Source organism: Cheilinus undulatus, linkage group 8, assembly GCF_018320785.1.
Source record: "Cheilinus undulatus linkage group 8, ASM1832078v1, whole genome shotgun sequence".
NCBI classification, from domain to species: domain Eukaryota; kingdom Metazoa; phylum Chordata; class Actinopteri; order Labriformes; family Labridae; genus Cheilinus; species Cheilinus undulatus.
In genome coordinates, this window is record NC_054872.1 from 35,801,036 (window position 1) to 35,825,616 (window position 24,581).

General features: G+C 38.4%; 1 protein-coding gene across 1 annotated transcript; it reads right to left on the reverse strand.

Moving 5' to 3' along the window:
* Window positions 1–1,519: 1,519 nt before the first annotated feature.
* On the reverse strand, window positions 1,520–24,187 carry LOC121513620 (CTP synthase 1-like). The gene is made up of 18 exons (XM_041793485.1): window positions 24,017–24,187; window positions 21,832–22,012; window positions 21,484–21,654; window positions 20,470–20,570; window positions 19,552–19,668; window positions 17,952–18,035; window positions 17,688–17,768; window positions 17,211–17,362; window positions 16,668–16,800; window positions 15,751–15,839; window positions 15,032–15,126; window positions 11,800–11,862; window positions 11,645–11,688; window positions 11,457–11,553; window positions 11,314–11,369; window positions 11,026–11,122; window positions 7,262–7,406; window positions 1,520–3,547 (listed from the first exon to the last, which is right to left on the reverse strand). The coding sequence occupies exons 2-18, from the start codon at window positions 21,995–21,997 to the stop codon at window positions 3,463–3,465; spliced, it is 1,776 nt and encodes a 591-aa protein (XP_041649419.1). The 5' UTR covers window positions 21,998–22,012; window positions 24,017–24,187; the 3' UTR covers window positions 1,520–3,462.
* Between the last annotated feature and the right edge of the window lie 394 nt (window positions 24,188–24,581).

Here is a 24,581-nt window from a genome sequence, read left to right on the forward strand (position 1 = left end):
GAGGCCTCTCTAGTCACAGGCAAATTCTATGGTGCAAATTTAAAACTTACTGCTGATAAGCTTTATTGACATATGTCCAGTAAACTTGAGCTACTTACATTCATAATGTTGGATGTCATTATAAGTTCAGTCTCCAGGGGCTACAACTTCTATTTCTTGTTTTACAGTGCCTATAAAAATAATAATTCCCATGGATATTATACCCTTTTATTGGTTTTAAAAACAATCATGGTTGTTATAATTTGGCTTTTTTGGCATCTTTCTTTACCCTGTAAGTAGGAGACAAGGGAGAGGCCACCAAGACACCTACACCTATGACTACTCTGAAGGAGTTACAAGCTTCAGGCGCTGAGATGGGAGTAACTGCATTCAACAACTCTTTTTTTTTTTTTTAAAGGTTTATTTTGGGCATTTTTGTGCCTTTATTTGATAGAGGAAGATAGAGGAGGATAGTGGATAGAGTCGGAAACAGGGACGAGAGCGGGGGAGAGACATGTGGTAAAGGGCCTCGGGCTGGATTCAAACCTGGGCCGTCCACGTACATGGGGTGCGCCTTAACCACTCGGCCACCTGCGCCCCAACATTCAACAACTCTTAACTGGGTTTTTCACCATGGGAGAGTGGCAAAGAGAAAACCAGTGTTGAGAAATGTTCTTTTGTCTGATGAGACCAAAATGCTTTTTGGCCAACAGAAAGGATGCTATGATTGGTGGACACCAAACACCACAAACACACCATCAGCCACTGTGAAGCATGGTGGTGGCAACATCATGCTGTGGGTATGCTTCTCGGCAGCTGCCTGGAAGGCTTGTAAAGGTAAAGGTTAGAGTAAATGCGGCAAAATATAGGAATATCCTGGAGGAAAATCGTATTCAGTCTACAAGAGGACTACACCTTGGGAGAAGATTTATTTTCCAGCAAGACAAGGATCCAAAGCATAAAGTGAACGCTACACAGAAATAGTTTAAAAACAACAAGGTGAATGTTCTGGAGCGGCTGAGTCAAAACCTAGAATGCAACCCAAGTCGCCAGACTTGCAAGCCTGTCTGCAAAACTATCCACAGAATCAGTAGTGATTGCAGCCAAAAGTGCATCAACTAAAACTGACTTGAAGGGGGTGAATATTTATGCACTTATTTTACATATTTTCTTTATTTAACTGACATTACTTTGTAGAAATGTTTAAATCTGACATTAAAATTTTTTTAGATTTATTTTGTTTTGTTTTGCCAAAAAAGCCAAATTATATTGTCTATGGCTGATTTCTAAAATCAACATAAGGGTTAAACATCAAAGGGGTGAATACATTTTTTATAAGCACTGTATTTTTTTTAAGCAAACACACACTGAAAGAGAGGGTTTATTTTGTAATGTCTTGGCCCAAAGATGCTAATTTCATATCATCAGTGATTAAAGAGCTTTTCTTTCTGCTCAGGACACGAGAGCATGGCTGCGTGTCTTTTTTAATACTTTGGTATGATTGTCATTTAGACCAGTACAAAGGGCAGATTCTCAAGGGTAGTAAAAATAGATTTATTTAGAGTGAAACAAACAAATGCATCCTGACTTCATAAAAACAAAGTATGACATTTTTCATACATCTGGATCACAAACAGATCAGTAGCATTCCTTGCTATCCAGGTCAAGTATAGAATTAATGACACTTTTTTTTTTTTACCTGGCTACAAGTGAAAGTGTAACACTCAAGCTTGATGCTCATTTGTCAGTTGACTGCTATTAATGTTTGACTATTTAATACAGGTTTTTGTTTCACTTAAGACAGTTCTTTTCATTTGCCAAGCTTTCTTCCTCAGAAAACACTGTTGCCTCGAGCGTCTTTTGATGTGTTAAGATTGTCAGATGACTGCATCAATCAGCATGTTTCATATTGGTTCTTGGTCAGACATGGCAGGAAGTCACTGGAGTTCAGTTCAGTGATGTCATCAGGTAAAAGCTCTTTAAACATAAAAGTCATGCAGCCTGAACTGGTGAGCAATAAAATCAGAAGTATAAGTTTGACTATTACATGCAATATTGAAACATGATATTGGCTGATATCTAAATAATACACTTAATTTCAAACAGAAATACATCAAGCCCACAGTGAAATAAAAAGCCCAAATGTAGTGTTGAATGGGTTGTAATCCTGAACAAGTGTAACACCTATATCAGACTGGGTGTGTGTCCCTCCAGCTTGCAGAGTCCATTAGAGCAGAACTTTTCAGCTTGTGGCATTCATCAGGGTTATCAAGAAACACATGGCAAACACTCACAGATGTGGACATAAAAATATGCTAAAAATAGGGAAACATGGCTCTTGATACATATTTTTTTTTGCTGTTTTGGCCAGGGGACATGTGTGGCTTTAACTTGACTTAACATGCAAGTTAAAAAGAAAAATTGAGCCGTGATGATGCCAAGGCTCGGACATCACACACCCAGTCTTAAATGGCTGTTACTTTCAGTAGTGTGCAAAAAGTCTAAGGCCACTACTACCTTTGTTGTTATAGCTAGGTTTTTGATGCCATCCTTACTTATTACTCAATATCTTTATTAATATACAAGAAAACACAGGAATTATGAACACAAAATTAAAAATACATAATTTTCAGAACAAAAAGGCTTCCACAAGAGGGAGTGGATAGCATCCCAACAAAGCTTTGTCATCATGATATGATTCTGATTCTGCAACGGTATATGTGGTGTTACCATCAGTTTGTTTGCATTGTCATGGTAATGTCAAACATGCTGTGCTGCCCCACTGAACCTAAGCCAGTATTTTTTTTCTTTTGGGGGGGGGGGGGGGTCGTCACCTCGTTTCCCTTGAAGACCTCAAATTGACACTGCAAATCAGCCTGTTCTAGTTTGACATCTCTTCACACTTGTAACATGCTGAACTGTTCAAGGAGACTTCACTGAAGTATTTTCAAGCAAACGTCTGTTGTATTACTGACATAAAAACATTTTCAATCAGGTGCTTTCAAGAAGGAATAGCATCATAACTAACAATAACATTGCTAAAACAGCAAACCTAATGGTGGCCTCAGACTTTAAGATAAACAATGTTCAAAAAGGTAATAAATCTGTTTGACACAACACTTTGGCAACACAAGGACTAGATGGATCTGAACAGACCCTGACTCGAACCTTAGCCCTTTGTAACTGTAGCTTTTCATCTTTCAAACAGCTTATTACTTTACAGGTACTTGACAATCTTTTGTTACACTTCCCCACAATGGCCCACCTTTGCTAATTCATTAGCATTAAAGCTCCACAAGGTTTACAGCAAAACATCCCTGTATATAACTCGTGTCGTAATAAAATATCTACATCATCTTTTACCAATCAGTGTAAAAACATTTTCATAAAAATGTGGAGTTTGCAGCGTCACTTCAGATCAGTTTTTCCTGAGCCTTGCATTTTTCTACATGAATGACAGACATAACAAGGGCCACATGTACTTTAGTCTAAGGACAAAGAGGGGAACTTGAGCTCGGAGAAGTCTGCTTCAGGAGAGCTGCTGTCGCTGCGGTCGCTGTAAGTGTCCCTGCAATGAAAGATGAATTCATAAAAGGTCTATTACAGCAGTAATGCCTGACAGGGAGAGCTTTATTGTGATTGAAGGTGCATTGATGACAAAGTGTCCCAGTAAACTGTGGCTGTAATACCCACAGGGGGGGTTGATGGAATTACATTGCATAATAATATATGAGGGAAGATTATGACACTGAATAAAAAGATGCTTGTAAATTTCCAATGGTGTTGACAAGTCAGCTAAGTTTGACTACATTTGATGATGCATAGTAAATACTTCTTACACTTTGGTAATAAAGACACTCAATATCACCAATACATGGTAGATTTAAGCAGACAGTATTACAACCATTTCACAGATCTAATAGGAAAAAACATATTCCAAGTGTTAGGATTTGATTTCATGCCAATCCAGAAAGAGGTATGATTAAAACAAATTCAGCAGAAATACCCTTAAAATATGACCTGAATTTACAATTTAATTTATAACCAACAGCAGGAATTAAAACTACAGTACACAACATTAACAAACAACCAATCAGCATCAGCTAACTCCAATCTCAGTCACTTTACATTTACATACTTCAAGCTTCTGCTTGACTTGTGTTGGTAGGTAACTCTCTTCCTGTCTTGGTGGTGCAAAAAACAGCAATTGTGCAGCACAGCACAGTTTGTACTTTTCACATCTTTGGAGACATGCTGGGGTATATTGATCAGCTTAGTTTGTCTGTCCTCAGAGTCAAACACAACTAGCTGAGAAGAACAGACCATTTGCTACTGTCGGCGTGCCATATGGTGTGAAGAGCTGAGCGGAGTGATACAAGAGAGCAGACGCACAGATGGAGGGTGTTTTTCATATTGTCATGCTCATGTGACTTACACTAAAGCAGAGGTGGGCACAATTATTTATACACTTATCAACTTAACCATTAATCTGTTAACAACGATGTTAACTGTGATCATTAATTTCCTTTGAAATCAAATGTTAAAATTAAAACTTGTTGAAAGTCGTACAATATGCCTCTTGGCTGTCAGCATGTTTTCTCCCTATGATTATATTTTATGCCACTGCTGTGTGGAAGTATTACTCAAGCCTTGCATCGCTTTAATTGTATTTCTTCTTATTCCTTCCATGCAAACAATTTCAAAAAACAACTAGCACAGTAGCCACGCATCTGTCTGTGCATCTGCAAGACAACCTACAAACCACAATGATTTGTAGAGCCATATCTTCCTGAGACCTTGTATGTACAGTGCTTAACAAATTTATTAGACCACCTGTCATATCTGTCTCAGAGACCATCCAGCATCATGAAGTGCTTTAATGCAGGCTCTTTCATTTTCAGTCAGCTCTCCACGTTTTACCATTTTGAACAGGAATGAGGAATTTCAAACTGAATTCACCTTTTTATACCCAAATTTGAGCCGGCTCACTGGGCTTCTCTAAAAAGTCAGAAATTAATCAAGCATAACATTCAACCACTAAAACTCATTTTTCTGTTCAGGAATGCAAGTAAATAACTATAATTTGACATATTAATCAAGAAATAATAATGTGCTTTTCTATTTTTTCAGTTTTTTTTGTAAATCAGTAAATTTGAAAATTCATGGATAACAATAATAATGATATTTTAGCATTAAAAATATCATTTGGGTTAAAGAGCTTCTACATATTGGTGTATTAACCATTGCAGAAAGATAAAAATGATGTTGGTAATTACCAATGCTGTTAATTTAGGGCAGCTGTTGCATAAACCTTACTTTGGGTGGTGGTCTAGTAAATTTGTTAAGCACTGTACATATGAGGACAGTATATATTAGCTTTCCCACAACATAGTAGTAATTTCTGCTTTTAGAATTTTTGAGATAATTATCAGGAATGTCCACTTAATTTGTTAGAAGAATTTGCTATGAAATTTTCAGGAATCTTCATACAAATGTTAGGGTTTTTTTTTGTGGATAACTTTCATTGAAATTTTCAAGTATTTTCATGGAAATTCAAGGGATCTGCTTGTATCTTCTGGAGAGTTTCATTTTAAGTTTTTGGAATTACTTGTGAATTGTTTGCATTTTCATGGGAATTTGGGAAATTTGTTTTGATGTTTGGGGGAATTTGGATTTTTTTAATGCATTTTCATGAAGTTTATGAAATGCATTTTCCATGTAAGGAGGTTTGGAGGCGGACTTTGATATTACAAGAATTTTGTATCTGGCTGCAGACCTCTATGGTGGGATGTTTTGAGCTTATCTGCTACAGACCTCTATAATGGAGCATTCTCAATGATGTGGCGGGAAGTGACTTACTTACCTTTTTTGGGTTTTTCATTAGTCTGTAGTGTGTTATTTCTAATTTTATTATCCTCTCCTTTATCCTAACCACGAGGGTATGGGTGCCTGACCCTAACCCTCTTCGGGTTTACCTTAGTTTGTGGTGTTTAATTTAAATTTATCCGTGTCAGTAAATTTTTCATTTATATTGATAAAATTCAGCTGTTGTGAAAAATAGCCACTTACTGTAACCTCTGACAGCAAGTAGAAAATGCACAAAATTTAGTACCTCATTCTGGTTCCGGCTTGGGTGATGTATGTCCCATCCCACCCCACAGTTGCAGTCGCCCCATTGTGGAAGTCTGCAGCCAGATCCACAAGAGAATTTTCCACAGAAATTTCAGGGTATTTGTTTTGAGGAATCTTCCATAATTTTCATAGAGTTTTGGGGAATGTACTTTTTGGGGAATAGAGAAGACATTTTTAGCTGAAATTAGCTTTACCATTTTATGGGATAATTGGAAAATATGTTTAAAAATTCTTCCAGAAATTTAAGGTGATTTCTTTGAAATTTTAGGGATTTAGACAGGGAAATTTCTAAATAATCAGAAGTTTCAGTGAAAATGTTCTTCATGCTTGGCCTTAACAAGTCCTCATGGTCCAGTATCAAAATAACAGGAAAAATGACTACCACACCTCTCTTGAAAACAGACAATTTCTTACTAACTGAAGTCCCCATGAGGAGGTCATTTTTGGTAAAAAACTAATTCCTGTTCAAAGGCAAGACTGGGGTATGAACCTTTCAAGTCCTACTTATTCCAAAACGCACAGGTCTCAGGAGGATAAAACCTTCAATCTGAAGCACTGTGGTGCTCTCCTTTTCATAATATTTCAACAAAATTTGTTCTGTTGTATCGTAAAGAGCCCCCATGATCGTCATCCATTAGACAATTTAATCCAAACATCCAATCTATAAAAACACAGAAATTGCTTCAAATCTACATTTGTTTTTACATTTCATCGTTTTTTTTTATATTAGGAAATGCTTACTCCATATGGTTTGGACAAAAATTAGCTTTTATTCATTAAGCTCTCTAAAGTACAGAAGGAGGCATGCCTTTGCTCAGGTTGGGAATGATCCATTTTACCATGCAGCAGCAGGATTTGTAACCGTCTTTTTCCCTGCTAAATAAACAGACTGGGTAAACCTCATTTAACAGACACTGAATATAACAGAAGTTCAACCTTTCTATAATCCCTTTTTCAAATTATAGTGCATGTTAAAATTTAATTTAAACCATAACACTGATAATTAACAATTAACAGATTAACAGATGTATGCCCAGCCCTGCATTTTACCTAGATGAAACCTGTGGACTTCTGAAGCATAATGCACTAATTTACATGAAAAAATAGACATCATAACACTGTGATAACCCTTTACAATGTCAAAGCTTACCGGGGAGAGAGGCGGCAGCCCTTGGTCAAGTAGCCCTGGAGTTTTCCTGCAGCAGCCAGCAGGAGACCAAAGTAGGGAGGAGAGGGTTTGATGGGCCTCGAGGTGAACTCTGGATGATACTGCACTCCAACAAAGTAGCAATGATCTGAAACAACAAAGAGGCCAACATCAGGGGCATGATCGAACCAAAAGCAAGAGTGAGAGAGAGAAAGAGAGAGAGAGAGAGAGAGAGAGAGAGAGAGAGAGAGAGAGAGAGAAAGTCCTTATTACAGTTTAAATAGTGACAGTTTTAATTTGGGCCAGTGGACCTTGAAGACATTAAAACTTGTTACAGCTTCTTGTATGAAGACAGACTGACACAAAGTGCTAATCTAAACCAGGTCATACTTTATTAACATGATGTCTTTTGGTGTTCTGTTAGCTGGTGGCGAATGGTGTACCATATTTTGAAGTATTTGCCCCTCCTAAACATAATCACTAACTGTAAACATGAATCAATTAAAAATAGCTTAAATCAAACATTAACATGCTGTGTTACCCTGCACATACAATGATACTCTGATGGGTCACCCAAGTATATTTACAGCCACCTAATTATATTTGGTGATCATTTTTTCCCTTGCAATGACTACTGAATATCAAGGGTAACATTTATAAAGGTGAGTGATGTCATTTCAGCATCTCTAGTGTCTATAGAAAGCACTGCTGATAAAAACTGTTAGCAGAAAGAAATAAACAAATGTAATGAGACGGGGTGGGATGACCCTCTCTTCCACCCATCCCACCACAATATACAATCATTCTGTGGGAAGCACAGATGTGGAAAATCTAATAAGAGAAGTATCATCTTGTATTCTAGCTTGGAGATGCCCCAAAATTCTCCTCTCTGCACTAAAAGCTCAGTTGGGGGTTGTAATGCAGCCAAACATTGTTTGCTTAAAACACAAAGAAAATAAGAATAAAAAACAAGTTGTTTATAAAACTTCTAGTTTTAACATTTCAACATGCTTAACTCATGCTTTCCTTCATTCCCTCTTTGACCAGAAAATGATACGATACTCTTCAAATCAAACCTCTAATCCACAAGCATCTGCATTTGTCTCAGGTCTGTTTTTTATCCACTCTTACTAAAATGTGGTGCTTGCTGGACGTACATTCAGAGCAGAAGTTGTGCTCAAGGAATTAGTCAGAGTGATTGCCAGCAGCAGGCAATCTATTCTACACTTCTTGTAAACCTCCCCTCAGCCATTTTCATTGACACTTTCATCAGTATTTCACAATTTATATAGTTCAACCCATCTAGGAGCTGAAGGATATAGGTTCTTTGCAGATGAGTCACGTAGTAGCAGAGAACACCCTGTTGGGGGGCAAGAAATGATTTCTACACAGAGAAATGCTACCAAAAAGGCTGTTTAGAGTGGTTTACAACTTAACCAAGGATTCCAAGTGTGAAATAAAAACATTCTTAATCCTAAAGCTACTTTTGTGTCCCGAAAGTAGTGATATATTCAGGCCAAAGAAAAAAGAAGAAACACGGAGAAACAGCAGGAATTTTAAAAGTCCCCATCTTAAGCCTGGAGGAGCGGTGCCATAAAACACTCATGTATGGTCTGTTTCCACAAAGCAACCCAGCTTGGTTTGGTGTAGTTTTGTCTATCCCTGTTTCCTCAGCTGAAGTTCGTCTCACCAACCTCTAGCCTCACTGGTTGTGACGGGAAATCCATCTGTTCTAAGAGATCCAGATCATTTGGCTCTCCTCAGTAGAGCTGGTTGTTTGGCTCCCATTTGGTACCAGTTTGCCTTTTTAAATTTGGATTAAATAACAACAAAGGGTAGAGGAAAGGAAACTGGTACTCAAATGGGGGCTAGCTACCACGGCTAACATTAAAGAGCCATTTCATAGCACAGGCTCGTTCATGAACAACTCATCATCACTCGATCACTCAGTTAACAGTTTGTCAACGTTTCCATTAGCATATATGTGACAAAAAGAGGATTGTTTTATATGTTCAAGGGGATCAGCTAACCACTTAACCATCTAAGGTTGGCGCATTTTCGCAACATTTCCACTATTTTATTATTAATGGCATTTCACATTGTAGAAATGCTGTTCTAACGCTTCAGTGATTGGGAGAATCTTATCTTTCACGTACCATTCTATGTGATTCACAGATGGAGTTACAGGGCCAATAAGAGAGCAATGGGCACATGTCATCACTTTTAACTGTGCGTCATTGGTTGAATCCTTTGTCAACTTTTGCCAACCAACTCACACTTTGGAATCCCTAAGACCCTCCTTTTGTAAAGCTAAGACTTTGGTAAACCTATTTCAAGTACCAAAAAGATTCGTTCACATGAGTGAAGGTGTGTTTTCACAAGAGATTCCAAAATTTTCAAAAATCAGGTTTCAAAATTCAGTATGCATAAAGCTGAGATTGTCCTGAAATTTGTGATACAGAAACACTTGGGTATTGTGTTACTTGCAAGTACCTTAAAAAGGTGAATTATAACGTAAATAAACACTGTTAGACCTCCCCTAGATCAGTGGTTCTCAACTGGTGGGTCAGGACCCAAAAAGTGGCTGGGTGAGCAGTTTTCAGTGGGTCTTGAATGTGTGTCTGGAAAAATATGGTGGTAAGTGAAAGTGGGTAAATTTAAATGTTTTATCAATATTTCAACTCATTTATCTCCTTTTCTTGCAATAAATGAGCTGATTTTACCATGTTAATGAGGTAATTTCTCAAGATCTCTAGAAAAAAAATTACACATTATCATAGGAAAGGGGGGTGCAAAAACATGTCAGTTTTGCCCTCTCTTGCTCCTGTCAAAAATTCAGTTTCATCCAAGATCACAAATGCAATATTTTTATTCATGAAACGTACACTGTTGAAAATGTTTGGAAATTTGGGTTGCAATTTGTCATCAGAGATATTGGTGGATCCTGAGGCGGGACCAGTTGAGAACCACTGCCCTAGCCTCCCCCTAGACTCTTGTCTCCCTTCATCTGGCTGAACAAAACCAGATGCCAAGGGGTCAGCAGGACTGAATAAATTGTGATATTGATCACCTCCACACCAGGTAAATCTGTTAAACTGTGGTAAAAATTACATTTTTGTAAAGTGTGATAATCAGTGGATTTAGAACTGTTAAATACTAACTTTCCTCTTTACCATTTATTCCTAATGGCTGCCCCCCACTTCCTGACCCCCACCAGACATTAAGAATCATGTGATTGAAAACAGCTAATCCATAGCCTTCATCTTACTCATTTAACTGAGCATGAAATTAGTTTCAATTTCCCTCTAAAGATGCTGCTTCCCAGCACTCCTGCTCACCATGTTTGCGGCTGTTTCTTCTTCCACTTCTTGTAATGTACTTAAATTATTTACATGCATCGAATAATCAGATTATTAGGCAAAAAGCTTGGTGTGTTGATCTGTTTTTGCACGACTAGATAAAGACCATCTGAATATGCTCTTTACTCTGACTGTGGGTAATTGGGTAACTCTAGAAATCAGATAATATTCGGTTTATTTGTGTGCATGTAAATACATTCATTGACTTAAAGGTTGCTCTTCCTGCTAAAAAATCCTTAATTCTGGGTAGATTCTGATAATTCACACCCCTGAAAAGTGCTACATTCACATGTATAATCACAAAAACAGGGTCCAACGGATGACAAGAATCTCTCAGAAACAGTAGTCGAAGTAGAAATTCAGCATGATGTAGTCATTATCAACAGAAAATGAATCCTCTCCACTCACCCTCCAATTCAATGACCTCCATTCTCTCTCCTTCCACATCCTGTCCAACAAAATGAAGACCCTTTTTCTCAAAGTGGTGCTTCAGCTCGGGGTTCACCTGTAATGAGCAAAGGTTCAATGAATTAGAAAAGGGATTTAGAAAGATGTACTGAGGATATTTTATAATATTTCAAGAGAAGATGTGGGCTGAAAGATGAAAGGCACACACAATAAGAAAAAATTGAGAGGACAGGGAGAAATCTGTTCTGCATTCCTGGAGAAATATCTTTTCAATATCTTGTTTTGTACCTCAAATCTATGTCTGTGCCGCTCCTCAACATATTCCACATCTCCGTACAGTTTTCCTACAACAATAAAACATCCAGAGTCAATAAAAATGCAGTAAACAGAAAGGCAACAAGTGAACCATGAATTTAAGGATGAATACATACTCAGTACACTGGTGTCAGATTTGAAAATGGTGCGCCTCTTCCCCAGCCTCATAGTCCCACCCATCTGCCCTGGGTTGTGCTCAGGCATGTCAATCACCTGTCAGGATCACACAGGATGTTCAAACCATTCTGTTTTAAGTCTCTGCTGATATAATGTGAGATGAGCATGGCAGAAACAGATAACCTACCACTGGGTGTTTGGAGTCTGGATTAAATTCTGTGGAGTTGGCATCTGGGGAAGATAAGCTGAACTGATCAAAGCTCAAATCAGGACTAAGGTTCTTTCACCATTAAATTAGAAACCATAAGAACCAAATGTGTCATAACAGCGTCCCCAGCTCACCTTCCCATCCAAGAACATTGCGGGCGAACTCGCACACTGCCAACTGCATGCCCAAACACACCCCTGCACAAAACAAGAGCAGCAGGATTTTTGCATAATGAGTGCTATTGTAAGGATTCATAAATATAGAAAGATGGAACAAGATCCCTGCTGAGCAAAACATCTACATGACGAATGCTTTTGTGTTTGCATGTGATTATAAAAGGCCCCATAAAAAGGCTTCACCTCTCTTAAGACTGTCTCATCAGTTTTTCTGGGTAAGTAGATGCAGTTTAGCCATTTTCTGAGTGAGTAAAAAAACATTCTACAGTGGGAAAGTGATGACAAATCTTCTCAAATGGATGTAGATTATGTACATATAGAACACATAACAACTGGTTGCAAAAGCACTCATGCACTTCAGGATTTAATGGATGGAATTACCTTAAAAAAAAAAAGCCTACAGTCGCTGTTCCAGTATCTCATTTTTCAATGCATGATTGCTCACGCTTTGCAAAAGTAGGGAGTTACTGACCATCAATTCCTGAGGCAGGCAACATTTTCAAACACTGGTTTAGGTCTGGGCTTTGACATTGCTACTTTGTTTTTCATTGCATGCAGCTTTAGCTTTACACTTGATTTTTTCTATTCTGTTTTTTTTCCTTTTTCATCCAAAGCCTATATGGCCCATTTTCCTTCAAGGTTTCTCTGTATTGTGCTGAATTCCTTATGACCTTTATAAACCTTTCAGGGTTGTTGCACATAAGCTTGATGTTATGCTGCCACACAGGTTATGTGCTTTGATATTGCTATACAACGTCCAATTACTGTTAGCGGCACCTGTGAGGATTTAAGTGTGTCAAAGCACAGAGGAGGAATACTCATGCATACATGTATTTATATAAAATACATCCACTGTGATTCAGGGCTGTAAAACAACATGAAGTGAAAGCTGCAAATTACTTCTAGACTAACGCGATTAATTCTCTTACTTTCACTGCAGTAATCCAAGTATTGATCTTTTGCAGATACATGACCTCTACTGAGGGAAGTCTAGAGTTGGCGTTAGGGTAACTACTAGTTGTAAGTACGTTCTAGGTGTATTTTGGGGGCCATCAGGGTAAAAGTAACATAACTCAAACATCAATGATTCTATGAAATAAGCTGACTCACTTCAACGGTGCTTACAAAACCAGACTGAGAGGCATTTCTGCAATCATAGGCAGTGATCCTAAAGCATACAAAAGCTTTGATACCTATGTAGCTGTCCTCATGTGTTTGATTGAAAACATACACAGAGGCATTCCTGAGTACTCGCTCAATTTTCAAGAATCATTTCATTGGAGGTCATCAGTAAAGAGGGTTACAATTTGCATCATAACACTAATTTGCAAGAGTTTGCCCATCCAGTGTCTCTGAATGAGATGTTATGTTCTGTTTAACGTTGATTTGCAAGTAACTAATACAGACACTTCAAGTTTTCTTGGCTTTTCTTGTTCAAATGTTCACTACCAAGATTACCATAGGGTTTGAATATTTATTACATGCACCATTGTGAACTCTATGCCAAATCTGGCTGGCCCTCGCTGAGTGTTCGCAGATACACTCACTGGCTGACTCTGATCTACAAGGCGCTTCTTGGCTTGGTTCCCACTTATTTATGTACTCTTCTGCAAAGATCTAAAAGCCACTACGCTTTGTGTTCCTGTGATATTCTCCACCTGCTTGCTCCCCCGTGTCAGGATTGAACAGGGGAAAAGAGCGTTCAGATTTGCTGCCCCCTCGGCATGGAATACTCTCCAGACTGAATTGAAACTTTCCGACTTCATCTCACTTGAAAACTATCGCTCTATCTTAAATGATAGACAATGCAAGTCCATGGAACAGTACTTGTGTTTCTGAATTGTTACTGTGACCACTATTCTTGCACTTTAAAATGTGATGTAGCTCCAATTCTTATTATTGTCGTGTTAACTTATTGTGTATTATCTGTCTCTTGAATATGTATTATTTATTATGACGTGTGCTGCTGACCTCTTGGCCAGGTCGCCCTTGTGAAAGAGATTTCGGTCTCAATGGGTTTTTTTTTTTTTAAATCTGGTTGAAGAAAGGTTAAATAAAAAATAAATAAAAAAATAGAACTGGCATCCACTTAGGTCTAGTGTACACTGACTGCGATTTCCATATGATTCAGACACAAACTTTTCACTTGGAAGAATAAAGGGGAGTAAACCAGCCAACCATGGCCAAACCAGTCTCCCCCAATCTCCGTATGTTTTTTCTTTTTCCTCTGGTGCATTAAGCTGATGTCATCACGTTAATGACATCATCATCAGCGTGCCGAAACAAAGCTAGGTAAACAATGGAAAGGAGCATGGAAGCCATGGGCACAGTGGTCAACTGTTTGCTGTACTTTGTACTTTTGTCCCTCTTTCAAAATATACAAACTCAGCGCAGACTGAATGACATTCGAGTGCTGATGATACGAAGGCGGATGGAATTCGTTGCTGAGATGGCAATGAGTCACAGAAGTTACAGTCTTTCGTCAGCTGCCAGCGTCCTTTTGTTGCCCCATATTACGGGTGTGATATTATGACGTAGGCACGTTACGCCAAAGTCATCCCGCATTTACCCGGCAGTGACGTTCCCACTGGAGTGGATCGGAGGCGGGCCGATAAAACCTGTGTCCATTACAGGGTCAGTCAACATGGGTCTGAATGCCGATTAGAGCCTTTCCCACTGCCGACAGGAGCAGATTGTTAGAGTGTTTAAAAGGGTTTTTAGGCCAGTGTGAAAGGGGTGCTCCTTTGCCATCCAGACTGGAACTGGAAAGAGGCGACATCACATGCAAAGTATCTACCACAAATCATTTAGTTATCTTGATGGCATATATGAGAATCCACCATGCTTTATATCTAGTCTTCCTCTCTTTTGTATTCAGTGGGATTTATTTATCATTTTCTATCATGCTTAACAATGTTGTTTATGGACTTTGTCTCGTCAGATGTGCTGTCCTTGCTGTGTCGATGTTCTATGTATGCCTTGTGTCAGTTTTATGAGGGACTACAGATGGAAATTAGTGACTCGCTTTATCTGGTGCATCCATTTTTTCATCTCCTATGTATGAATGATCAATGTCATTGCAGTGCCCCTTGATAAACTTTAAACTTCATCAGGTTTGTTTACACATAAAATTTTACAATGATGAAAAGTAGGAAAAAGTGTGATGTGAAGTATTTCAAATCTCCATTACCTAAGAATGGCTTCTTATGGGTTCTTGCCCAGCTTATAGCCAGAATCTTTCCTTCTGTCCCTCTCACACCAAAACCTCCTGGTACCAACACACCACTGTGGAGAGAAAGGAAGGAATCAGAGATTATACTCAAGACAAATATGCCACATCAAAAAAGCCCATTTACACAGACATATCGATGATAATGGTGTAATTAATAAAGAGCTAAGGACAGCATGAGAGGTTGACTTTTTGGGAGCCGATAATGTGTCTTTAATTGGAGGTAGTGATGGCGATAAAACATGTACTTGCTTTTAACTTTCGTAATATAAAGGCTTTTAATTGCAGCCCCTCCAGTCACACATCATTTCTTTAGGACAGTTATCTCTGCTATGCTTTATCCTTTGCAGAAACTTTCTGATACTGTGTGATAAGAAATAATTGCTCATAATCTGATTAGAATTGGAAATAGCTACAGGACTCTCAAACTGTATAATGATATTTTTTTCAATTAATTCTTTAGAGCAAATCGTGGAAACATTATGAATTTCTACAAAACACAGATGTCTGACAATTTTATTAAGCAGCATAAACTCCTGAGTGTGACAGCACTCTGCTGCCCCCAAGTGTAGCACACAATAACACCGTGTCACCGGAGTGTAAAACTAAACTTTGTTGTAATTTTTCCAACATCACCCAAGCTGCCTGGCACCTGTGATGTCCCAGGTTTGTCTACTCACTGAGCGCTACAGAGTTTCTGCCAGGCCTCATGATATTTCACTGGCTCATCCTGCAGAGTTGTGTTCTCCAGGTCTGCAGAGTCAATGTACTGCAAAATCAACAAACAGCAACATTTGGAGGGAAATCTGTCAATATCACAGCCAACAGGATAAATACAATATAAACATGGTGCAAATGTCAGTCTTTATGCCATTTAAAAGTGATCCTAACAACAAATAATGCACAAACAACGGAGCGGTTAATACATTTACATGCAGCTAGGAAAAGTTGAACTATTGTGTTAGTCTGACTAAAAGTGGACTTTTAAAATACATGTTAACACGCTTGTCGGGCTGAAATCCTTCTAAATTGAAGTCAGAATAACACACCTAGATGTTGTGGTTTGAAATTGATTTATCTTTGCATGTACACACTTCAATAGGTAGGTATTCTGTGCATGCTACAACGTTTCTCTGTCTTACTTATACACAGAAGTCTATGAGCATAAATGCATAGTACAGCAGTAGTCGACTGCCTTTAAATAGCACTGTAAGCTAGAGGGATAGTGTGCATTGCATTTGTGATAAAAGTAAAGCAGAGATAGTGGACACAATGAACAAAAGTTTGTCTGTGTTTTTTCACTGTTCAACATAAAACCACTTTGCTGCTGGCCAACCTTTCAGCTATGAAGGAGATCCACAGTAAAGAGTTAAAAGGGAGAATATCACCATCTACCACAGTGGAGGACATGTTCCCATCAAATCACTTCTCCTGCTTTGCACATTTACTGGGACAAGGGCAGTCCAGTTAAATTGTGTAACTGAGCCATAACTGTAGCTCACCTTTACTTTGCATGTAAACGTACTGAGTGATGGTTAATCTGGACATTAATTTAAAATGTAATATAAAATCATAAGATTGTGAGATGCTTCCATACCTTGACCTTTAGCTTGTGATTTATAGCGAGGGCTGAGTGTTCAAGAGCCTTGATAACTGAAGTGTAAGAGTCAGACAACTTTGTGTATTTCCCCACCAGGGCTATAGAAACCGTCTCCAGTAGACGGTCAGATCTGAGAGGAAAGATAATGCAAAGTCAGTGGCATGGCACATCACTAGATTATAACATGGTTTACAATTGTTGTTCAAGGAACTTGTTTTTTTTGTCACAGAAGGCTGGTTTTCATGTTCATGCTGCAAATTTGAATTGAATAGAGCTGTCTTTTTTCTTTTTTGTTTAGTTTTTGAAGCTTCAGCCCGTAAATACTCCAGTCTCCTCCATCAGCAGGACGTGGGATGCAATGTGAGCTTACATATAAAAAATATAAGCTATGGAAACGATGCATCGTCACTGCTTGTTGCAGCTGTGTGAACTGGTCAACTTTTTAGAAAGTTGCAGAGTTGCCTGCCCCTAGTAGTTGCAAGTTTCAACCCTTCTTGTGAAGTAAACAACCAAGTTATCAGCAGAGACAAACAGCCTCACCTATCAGCCATCTCTTTCCACTTTGTGAGCATTTTCCTGGGTCTCATCTCAACAGGCAGGTTCAGCCGCTGACAGAAATAACTAACAAGGCCCTGCTCCTCTAGCAGCAGAGGCACTCTGTAGACTGAGGACACATCATGGACACAGATCACCTGAAAACAACGATGAAACATGATTAAACATTAAATTTAATGGACAAATAGGTATCATTCCATTCATTGAACTAGCTAAAGGGTTGAGCATTGTTTGCATTTCTGTATTAACATTAACCTCTTATGTGCAATGTAGCCATCCCCCACCCAACACTAAAATATATTTTCAAGAGAATGTACTCGTAAACCTCATGTGTTAACCAAGCACAATAGAAAAAACTGCAGGTGAAAGGGTTAACAACACACACTTGTATAGTTAATGTTGGCAGCATGCTCCACGGATCATGCATTGTAAAGAAAATTACAACAATCAGACATGCTTCACCTGTGTGGGTTCCACGTGACAAAACATGGAGATCTTCTCTTTGACAGCAGTTTCAAGAGGTGTTGAACAGCGACACATAATCTGACCAAGAAAAGCAAATATATATTAATTTAATAATAAACCATCAGACAGAGTAATAGAATTTTCCCCACGTAAAAAAAATGGTTATAGAATCTACATGGTAGAGGCAAAGAAGAACTCTTTCCTTATTTTATTTCAGGGGAAAGAACAACAGTTTTAAGACAGAAAGGTAATCTTATTCACCAAGTCTGGGGACAAGCCCAGTCCTCTGAGCTCTCTGACGCTGTTCTGGGTTGGTTTGGTCTTCTGCTCTCCCGTGGCCCTGGGCTGAGGATACAATAACAAGACACACCTCAAACAGAAGCATAAAAGTGCAGTCATTTAAAATAAGGGGTGGGACAAAGAACTGATGGAGCATTTCCTGGTTATCCTGTCTTATGTAATACATATATTGAAACGCTCGTACCATACACCATCAATATATTTCAAAAAGTACAGACTACACTAGAGTAGGATGATATTTCTAGAGCAGGGATGTATATTGAATCTTAAGATGTATGAATATATTTCTAAACCAGGTATTGGGATCAGAAACTATTGTTTATATCGACAAGACTGGCCTAACACTTAGTAACAAGACTGTTTACGATAAAAGTTAATTTTTGCTCTACATTTGAAACGCATACTGACCTTTCTATCCATAATCTGCGTTCACTTCATTGTTTTTTCATCCGTTTTCTCAAAGCTTAAGGATACAGATCAAACACTGCAATATCACTGCCAGTTGCGGTGGCAGTGTTGAGCAATGAGGCCAACAGTTCAACTCAGAGTAGCAAAACAAAATGAAGAGGATTTATTGAAAAAGAACTTAATCAAGTATTCTGAGGAAAATCGCCAAATACTGAGTGAGCTGTAAGTAAATAGAAACATGATGTAAGCTTACCGGGGCACAAAGAAATACAACTACAAGAGCACAGCTGAGCAGAGGAAGGACCAATCTTTCTACCTTCTATGGCAGCGGTTCCCACATGTGTGGAAAGACACTGGTATGCCAAGTTTGGGTGTGGCTTGGGAAACTGTACAAACTTTGATAATTACTACAACTATACAAGAACTAAGGAAACTGTAACATGTTAGAGTGGCTCTTTTACATAGATATGAATATGGTGTGCCATGAGATTTTGGCCTGATATCAGATGTACTTGGGCAAAAGTATATCAAAACTAGTAGTGCTGGTATTGTGACAAGCTAAAAAATGTTGAGATATAATTATTTTACTCATATAGTCCAGCTCTGCTTTAAACAGATTTTTCTGTCAACTGACACACCGTGTCACAACTACAGTATATGACTCCTTTCAGCGACACTTAAGACACAAATGTGAATAACTTGAACAGATATGCTAAAAAAAAAAAGGGGATAATGTTGAATATCAGGTGATGGATGAAGCAGGATGAAAGGTGAAACTGAAATCAAACAGCAGCTAAAAAATACATTAATCCTGCACTTCACTTTTTCGGACTTTAAAATCATTAGTTTATCTGATATTGGGATCTATTATGATATTAATGCCTAGTAATAAATCAACTGTCACAAAACCACAATATCATGATATCACTGGTATCACGAGCAATGAATCACGCATCAAATTATATTGCGAATTACCCTGTAATTTCCTAATATAAACCTGCAGAGATTATAGTTTGATAGCCTTTTAACTTCAGTAAAAAAAAAAACTGAAGAAATCTTAATTTGGTCATTTTTTAATTAAAACAATTCCAGTTTAGTGATCATGCAGATATTTTTTTATATGTAAAATAAATGGGTTGACCAGTGTGCATACCTGTGGCACCAGGCTGACGTGAATGTTGCAGAAATTCTCCTTCTTCACCTTGAACTGGAACTGTCTGAAGGCCTCGATGAAGGGCATACTCTCGATGTCCCCCACTGTTCCTCCCAGCTGTTGACACAAAACATCAGCTTCTATCACGAAACTGTACGTGTAAACACACGTTAGTTCTCAGCTGACTCTTACACAACACTTAGACAGCCTTCAAAAGAACTGAATGTCATGCTATTCTGAGCTGTAGTACAGTCAGATCAGGTTTTGAAGTTTGCCAAGATAGAGAACTGCTGGAGGCCAAGCAGGAAAGCAGAGTTTATACATATAGCTGCTTTTAGCATTAAGTGCTTTACACAAGACGCTTTAAAAATGTTTGAATCAAACAAAAGATGATGTAAAGTTACATTTTACAGAAAGAAGTAACAAAAAAAGATGAAAGTAAAAGCAGAAGAAGATAAACTAAAGGATTAGTTTTACTAGATTTTGTTAGTCTCCCTGATTATGGATGTTTTCTTAAAAAGAAGATTTGTTTGACCTGGGGGGATGTTCCCGATTTAATCTGCAAATATTCATGACTGTAAATGACTTTTCTTACACATATTAAAACAATATGAAAAGCAGGGCAAAATACAGCAACACTTAAAGGAGAGAAAAAGTTTAGTCAATCCCCAAAGAGCCATTTTTATGTCTTGATATTTCCATTTTTCATAATAGTACTTGTTTCCTGCTTCACTGAGAATTCCATATGTCCAAGTTCTGCAACTTCTTCTGCTACCAGCTGAATGGTAAAAATTGTTGTCATCTATTTCATGCTTGATTTCACTGAATGTTTTCTTCCACGTTGTAACTAAAATTGTTTGAAATACATTACACCTTTGTAAAATTCAAAGCAGAAACAAGCAATCAAAGTCAACTTACCTCTATAACACAAACTTGTGGCTCCACACCATCATCATCAACTGAGATCCTGGCCTGCTTCATCACCCATTCCTGAATGGCGTCGGTGATGTGGGGTACCACTGCAAAATTATTTACAATGACAATGAGAAATGAGACAAATTAAGCTCTTATCAAACATATTTGTTACTAGGAAGCATCATAAACACCAAAATTTCACTAAAGGCCAGTTCAGACTACACGATTCTTTCGGTCGTTCAGGATGGCATCATGTCAGACTATGTGACCAAAATCTTGTCCCGTCTTGGCTGACAGCCTGGACACACTACAAGAGTGGTCGGGACCACTCAGCATATGCTGACGTCACCACTGTCTCAGCGACTGAGTGCAAGTTCACAGGTTGTCGAGGGGCGGGCCAAAGTGTGTCAATCACTCTACAACAGAAGCGCTTTATGTGATTGTAGCGGTCTTTTAGCTCAAAAAGAGGGAAAATAAGAAACAATTATGGATTGGATTGTAAGTATGGATCTATCAAATGGAGGACAATATGGACTGGCTCTCCTTCAGATAGAACTTAAGGTATGCATGCGATAACATAAAATAAAATAAAATGTACACATTAGTTTTAGGGAATAAAAGGGGATATAAGTGGTAAATCTAGTAAATGATGATGCAAAGATAATGAGCAAACGTACTCCTGTTGTTAGACGTCAGGATTCACGTCGTTAATGTCAGGTCAGGGTGTCAAACTAGACGATGATGTACGAAAAATTCTGACATGCTAGTCTTGTTAAATCATGGTCGTGAGGAATCTTAAGGGGTCTTGGACGTGTCGTTATCTATGTCACACTACAAGACGGTTTGTCGTTCCCAACTCTCAAAATTGGGCCCGAGTTTTGACAACGAGCTGCAACGTCGTAGTCGGGCTTAAATCTGGCCGAATTCGTGTAGTCTGAGCCAGCCTTAAATGAGCTGGTGTAGCATTTAAACTGATAAATTTAGCAGAAGGCTTCATGTTTAGGTGCTCACACTCACCTTGCACAGTCTTGCCCAGGTAGTCTCCCCTCCTCTCTTTGTTGATGACCGACTGGTAGATCTTTCCAGTGGTGAGGTTGTTGTCTCTGATGAGACGGATATCCAGGAAACGTTCATAGTTCCCCAAGTCTAAATCCACCTCCCCGCCATCATCGAGAACAAAAACTTCCCCTGCACAACAGAAATTGAATCCCTTTAGTATAAGGCAAATGAATCCCAAAGAGGCAGGTATTTTATGCCTTGCTAATTAAAATTATAAACATCCAAGTACACACAATCAAATACAAACAGCAGAAGATGCATCAAAGATAATACAAACAACTTTATAAAACAAAGTTAATGACTCACCATGTTCATAAGGTGAGAAGGTGCCAGCATCAATATTGATATATGGGTCGATTTTGATGGCTGTCACATGAAGGCCGCAGGACTTGAGTATTGTTCCCACGCTGCTGGCAATGATGCCCTTACCAATGCCAGATATGACACCCCCAGTGACCAGGATGTACTTCATAGTGGCATGTGAAGGCTACACAAAACAAATCAGACAATGAGATTTTTTGTTATACAAGACGCAAAAAGCTTTGAACCACACCTTTGAGGTGTCTATCCAGCTCAACCTGTTAATCCACATTTAAGATTAAATCTGATTTAATACAGACATTATGTGCAGTGATGTAAATACTTTTTTTTTTAAACAGAATCATTTATTACAAGTAAGAAATGTATATCAGAGTAAGTTACAGGTTTATCAACTATGCCAAAATATAATTCAAACATTTTTCCCTTGTTTTCTCTCTAGATCTATGATTCTAAACGGGTGGGTCAGGATCCAAAAGTGGATCACACGTGTTCTTGGGAATAAAAGAAAGTTGGGGGAAAACATCTATGTTGTATGGTTATATTAAGGGAGTGAAAGGAAAGCAGTAGGGTGTCTAATGCTGGTTGCCACCCACCATTTAAGAAGAATGTCTACTTTTATGTTGGCAGTTAGGCAAAGCATGTTATAAATATGACACCAAGTAGGCCTAAATGAAATATGGATTTTTTTCAAGGGAATAAGGTGAGTTTTGAAGTTATCAAGAAGATGTACAGTGACTTTTTGTAGTTGGCTCCAAATTGCATTATTTTTCAGTAGGTTGTTTGCAATCCGTTGAGGGTCATGAAATGGGGGCAGCCATTAGGAATGAATGGGAACGGAGGAAAGTTAGTACTTAACAGCTCTTAATAGCTCTCTATGCTGCACTTGTCAGAAAATTTCTACATACATTGAAAACGATCTCTACATTTTCAAAAAGTGATTTTTACCACAGTTTCACAGATTTACCAGGCGTGGAGGTGATCAATATTACAAATACTCAGTCCTGCAGGCCTCCTAGTGTCTATCGCCATCTAGTCAGATGAAGGGAAAAGAGAGTCTTGTACTGAGCTAAGAGGCTAGCTGAGCTCCTTTCACAAAAAAAAAAAGTTTTTTGTCACAAACATGTTTTTAATTGAAACAGTGATATACTATCAACTGAAAAAAACTGTGGGATAAGCAACCTAGTGATGATATGCTGTTCACAGGTGAGGCTGTGATACAAAACTGCTCTATTACGTGAGCCACGGTAGCTAGCTCTCATTTGAGAGCCAGTTGCCTTTCCTTCATTTTTTGTCTTTAGTTAAGTCACATTTAAAAGCTCAAAACATGGCTTTTAGGGTAGCATTTCTTCATGAAGAAATCCCCACTTGCCCTCAAGGGGGGGTTCTCTGCTGCTGATGCCATCTCTAAAGAACCTTTACAAAAATTTTAATGGTTGTTTTATCTTTTATTTATTACACAGGGTTGTGATTTGTCATCATGGAGGTGAGGGTGAAAGCCACTGCTATAGATAGTATTTTTTGGTGAAACTTTAACTATTTAGTTCCTAAACTGTCGTTAATATGACAGTACAAACATTGTCAAATAAACGGTAGAGCATCAGCATGAAGCGAATTAAAAACAAATTCACAGGGTGAAGGCTTTATTGACACAGGTGGAGCAATAACGTGACCCAGTCGTTAATATGTGTACACATGGGCTTTCCAGTCACTACGACATCAAAACAAACAGTGACAGTGCACAAGATTTAATTACAATCAAATCTAAATTATTGTAACCCGAATTAAGTGTTAAAATCGAGCCTAATCTGATAACCAGGTTGAACATTGTATTCAGTTACACGATATGAATCGAAAGGCGGGAAATAGCCGGCAACACATCGTCAACTTCCGGGTATATCCTTTTTAACCAAACATTCTTTGACGTTTGATTACTTGTGAAACTAAGCGGTTAACTAGCTCAAATTTAGCAACGCCACCTTTAAATTCTCAAAAGAATTTATTTGCCACTGTAGGGTTTGTAAACTGAAGATTTACTTAAGGCCGTTGAAAAATACTTTTTTTGTCGAAAACTGTTAAGTTAGCTTGCTGCTTCATCACGTTTGACAAAAGAACGACTTCGTTGTTTAAGCACAGACCGCGCCAATACAATGGATGTAAAAAAAACACCTACCAAACGTCTAAGTGTGGAGAGAACCGTTCCTGTCAGAGGTAAATAGTATCCGTAACTTGTCTTGAATTAAATAATTCCAGCTTCTGTTTACGAAGCATCAGACTCCACGTTTTAACAGCAGTAGAAGCACGTGTGGGACAAGCTGACAGACCCCCCCCTCCTTAATGGTACAGCTTGTCTCCTTCCGTCTCAATGGTGACCGATTTACTTTGTGCCCTCTTCTTTGGCTGACAGGCAGACTGTAGTCCTCCGCCTCTACGGGATCAGCCAATCAGAAGAACGAATTCAGGGTACGTAAGACTAAACTCTGGGCGAAATTGATGGAATAGCATTACTTTTTCTCCCTATGACGTCAAATGTATCACAGTGAATGAAGTATTTCAAGGTCAATGCAGGTTTAAGTTATTGAAATGAGATGAATATTGATAAAATAAATAAAAAGATTACACATTTTTGCTAATCTATACATGTTGTTTTGCCATTGTGCTTTTTATTGACATGGCCCCTATTCTTCTTCTTATATTTACGATATCAGCATATAAAATAATGTAGGTTTACATATATT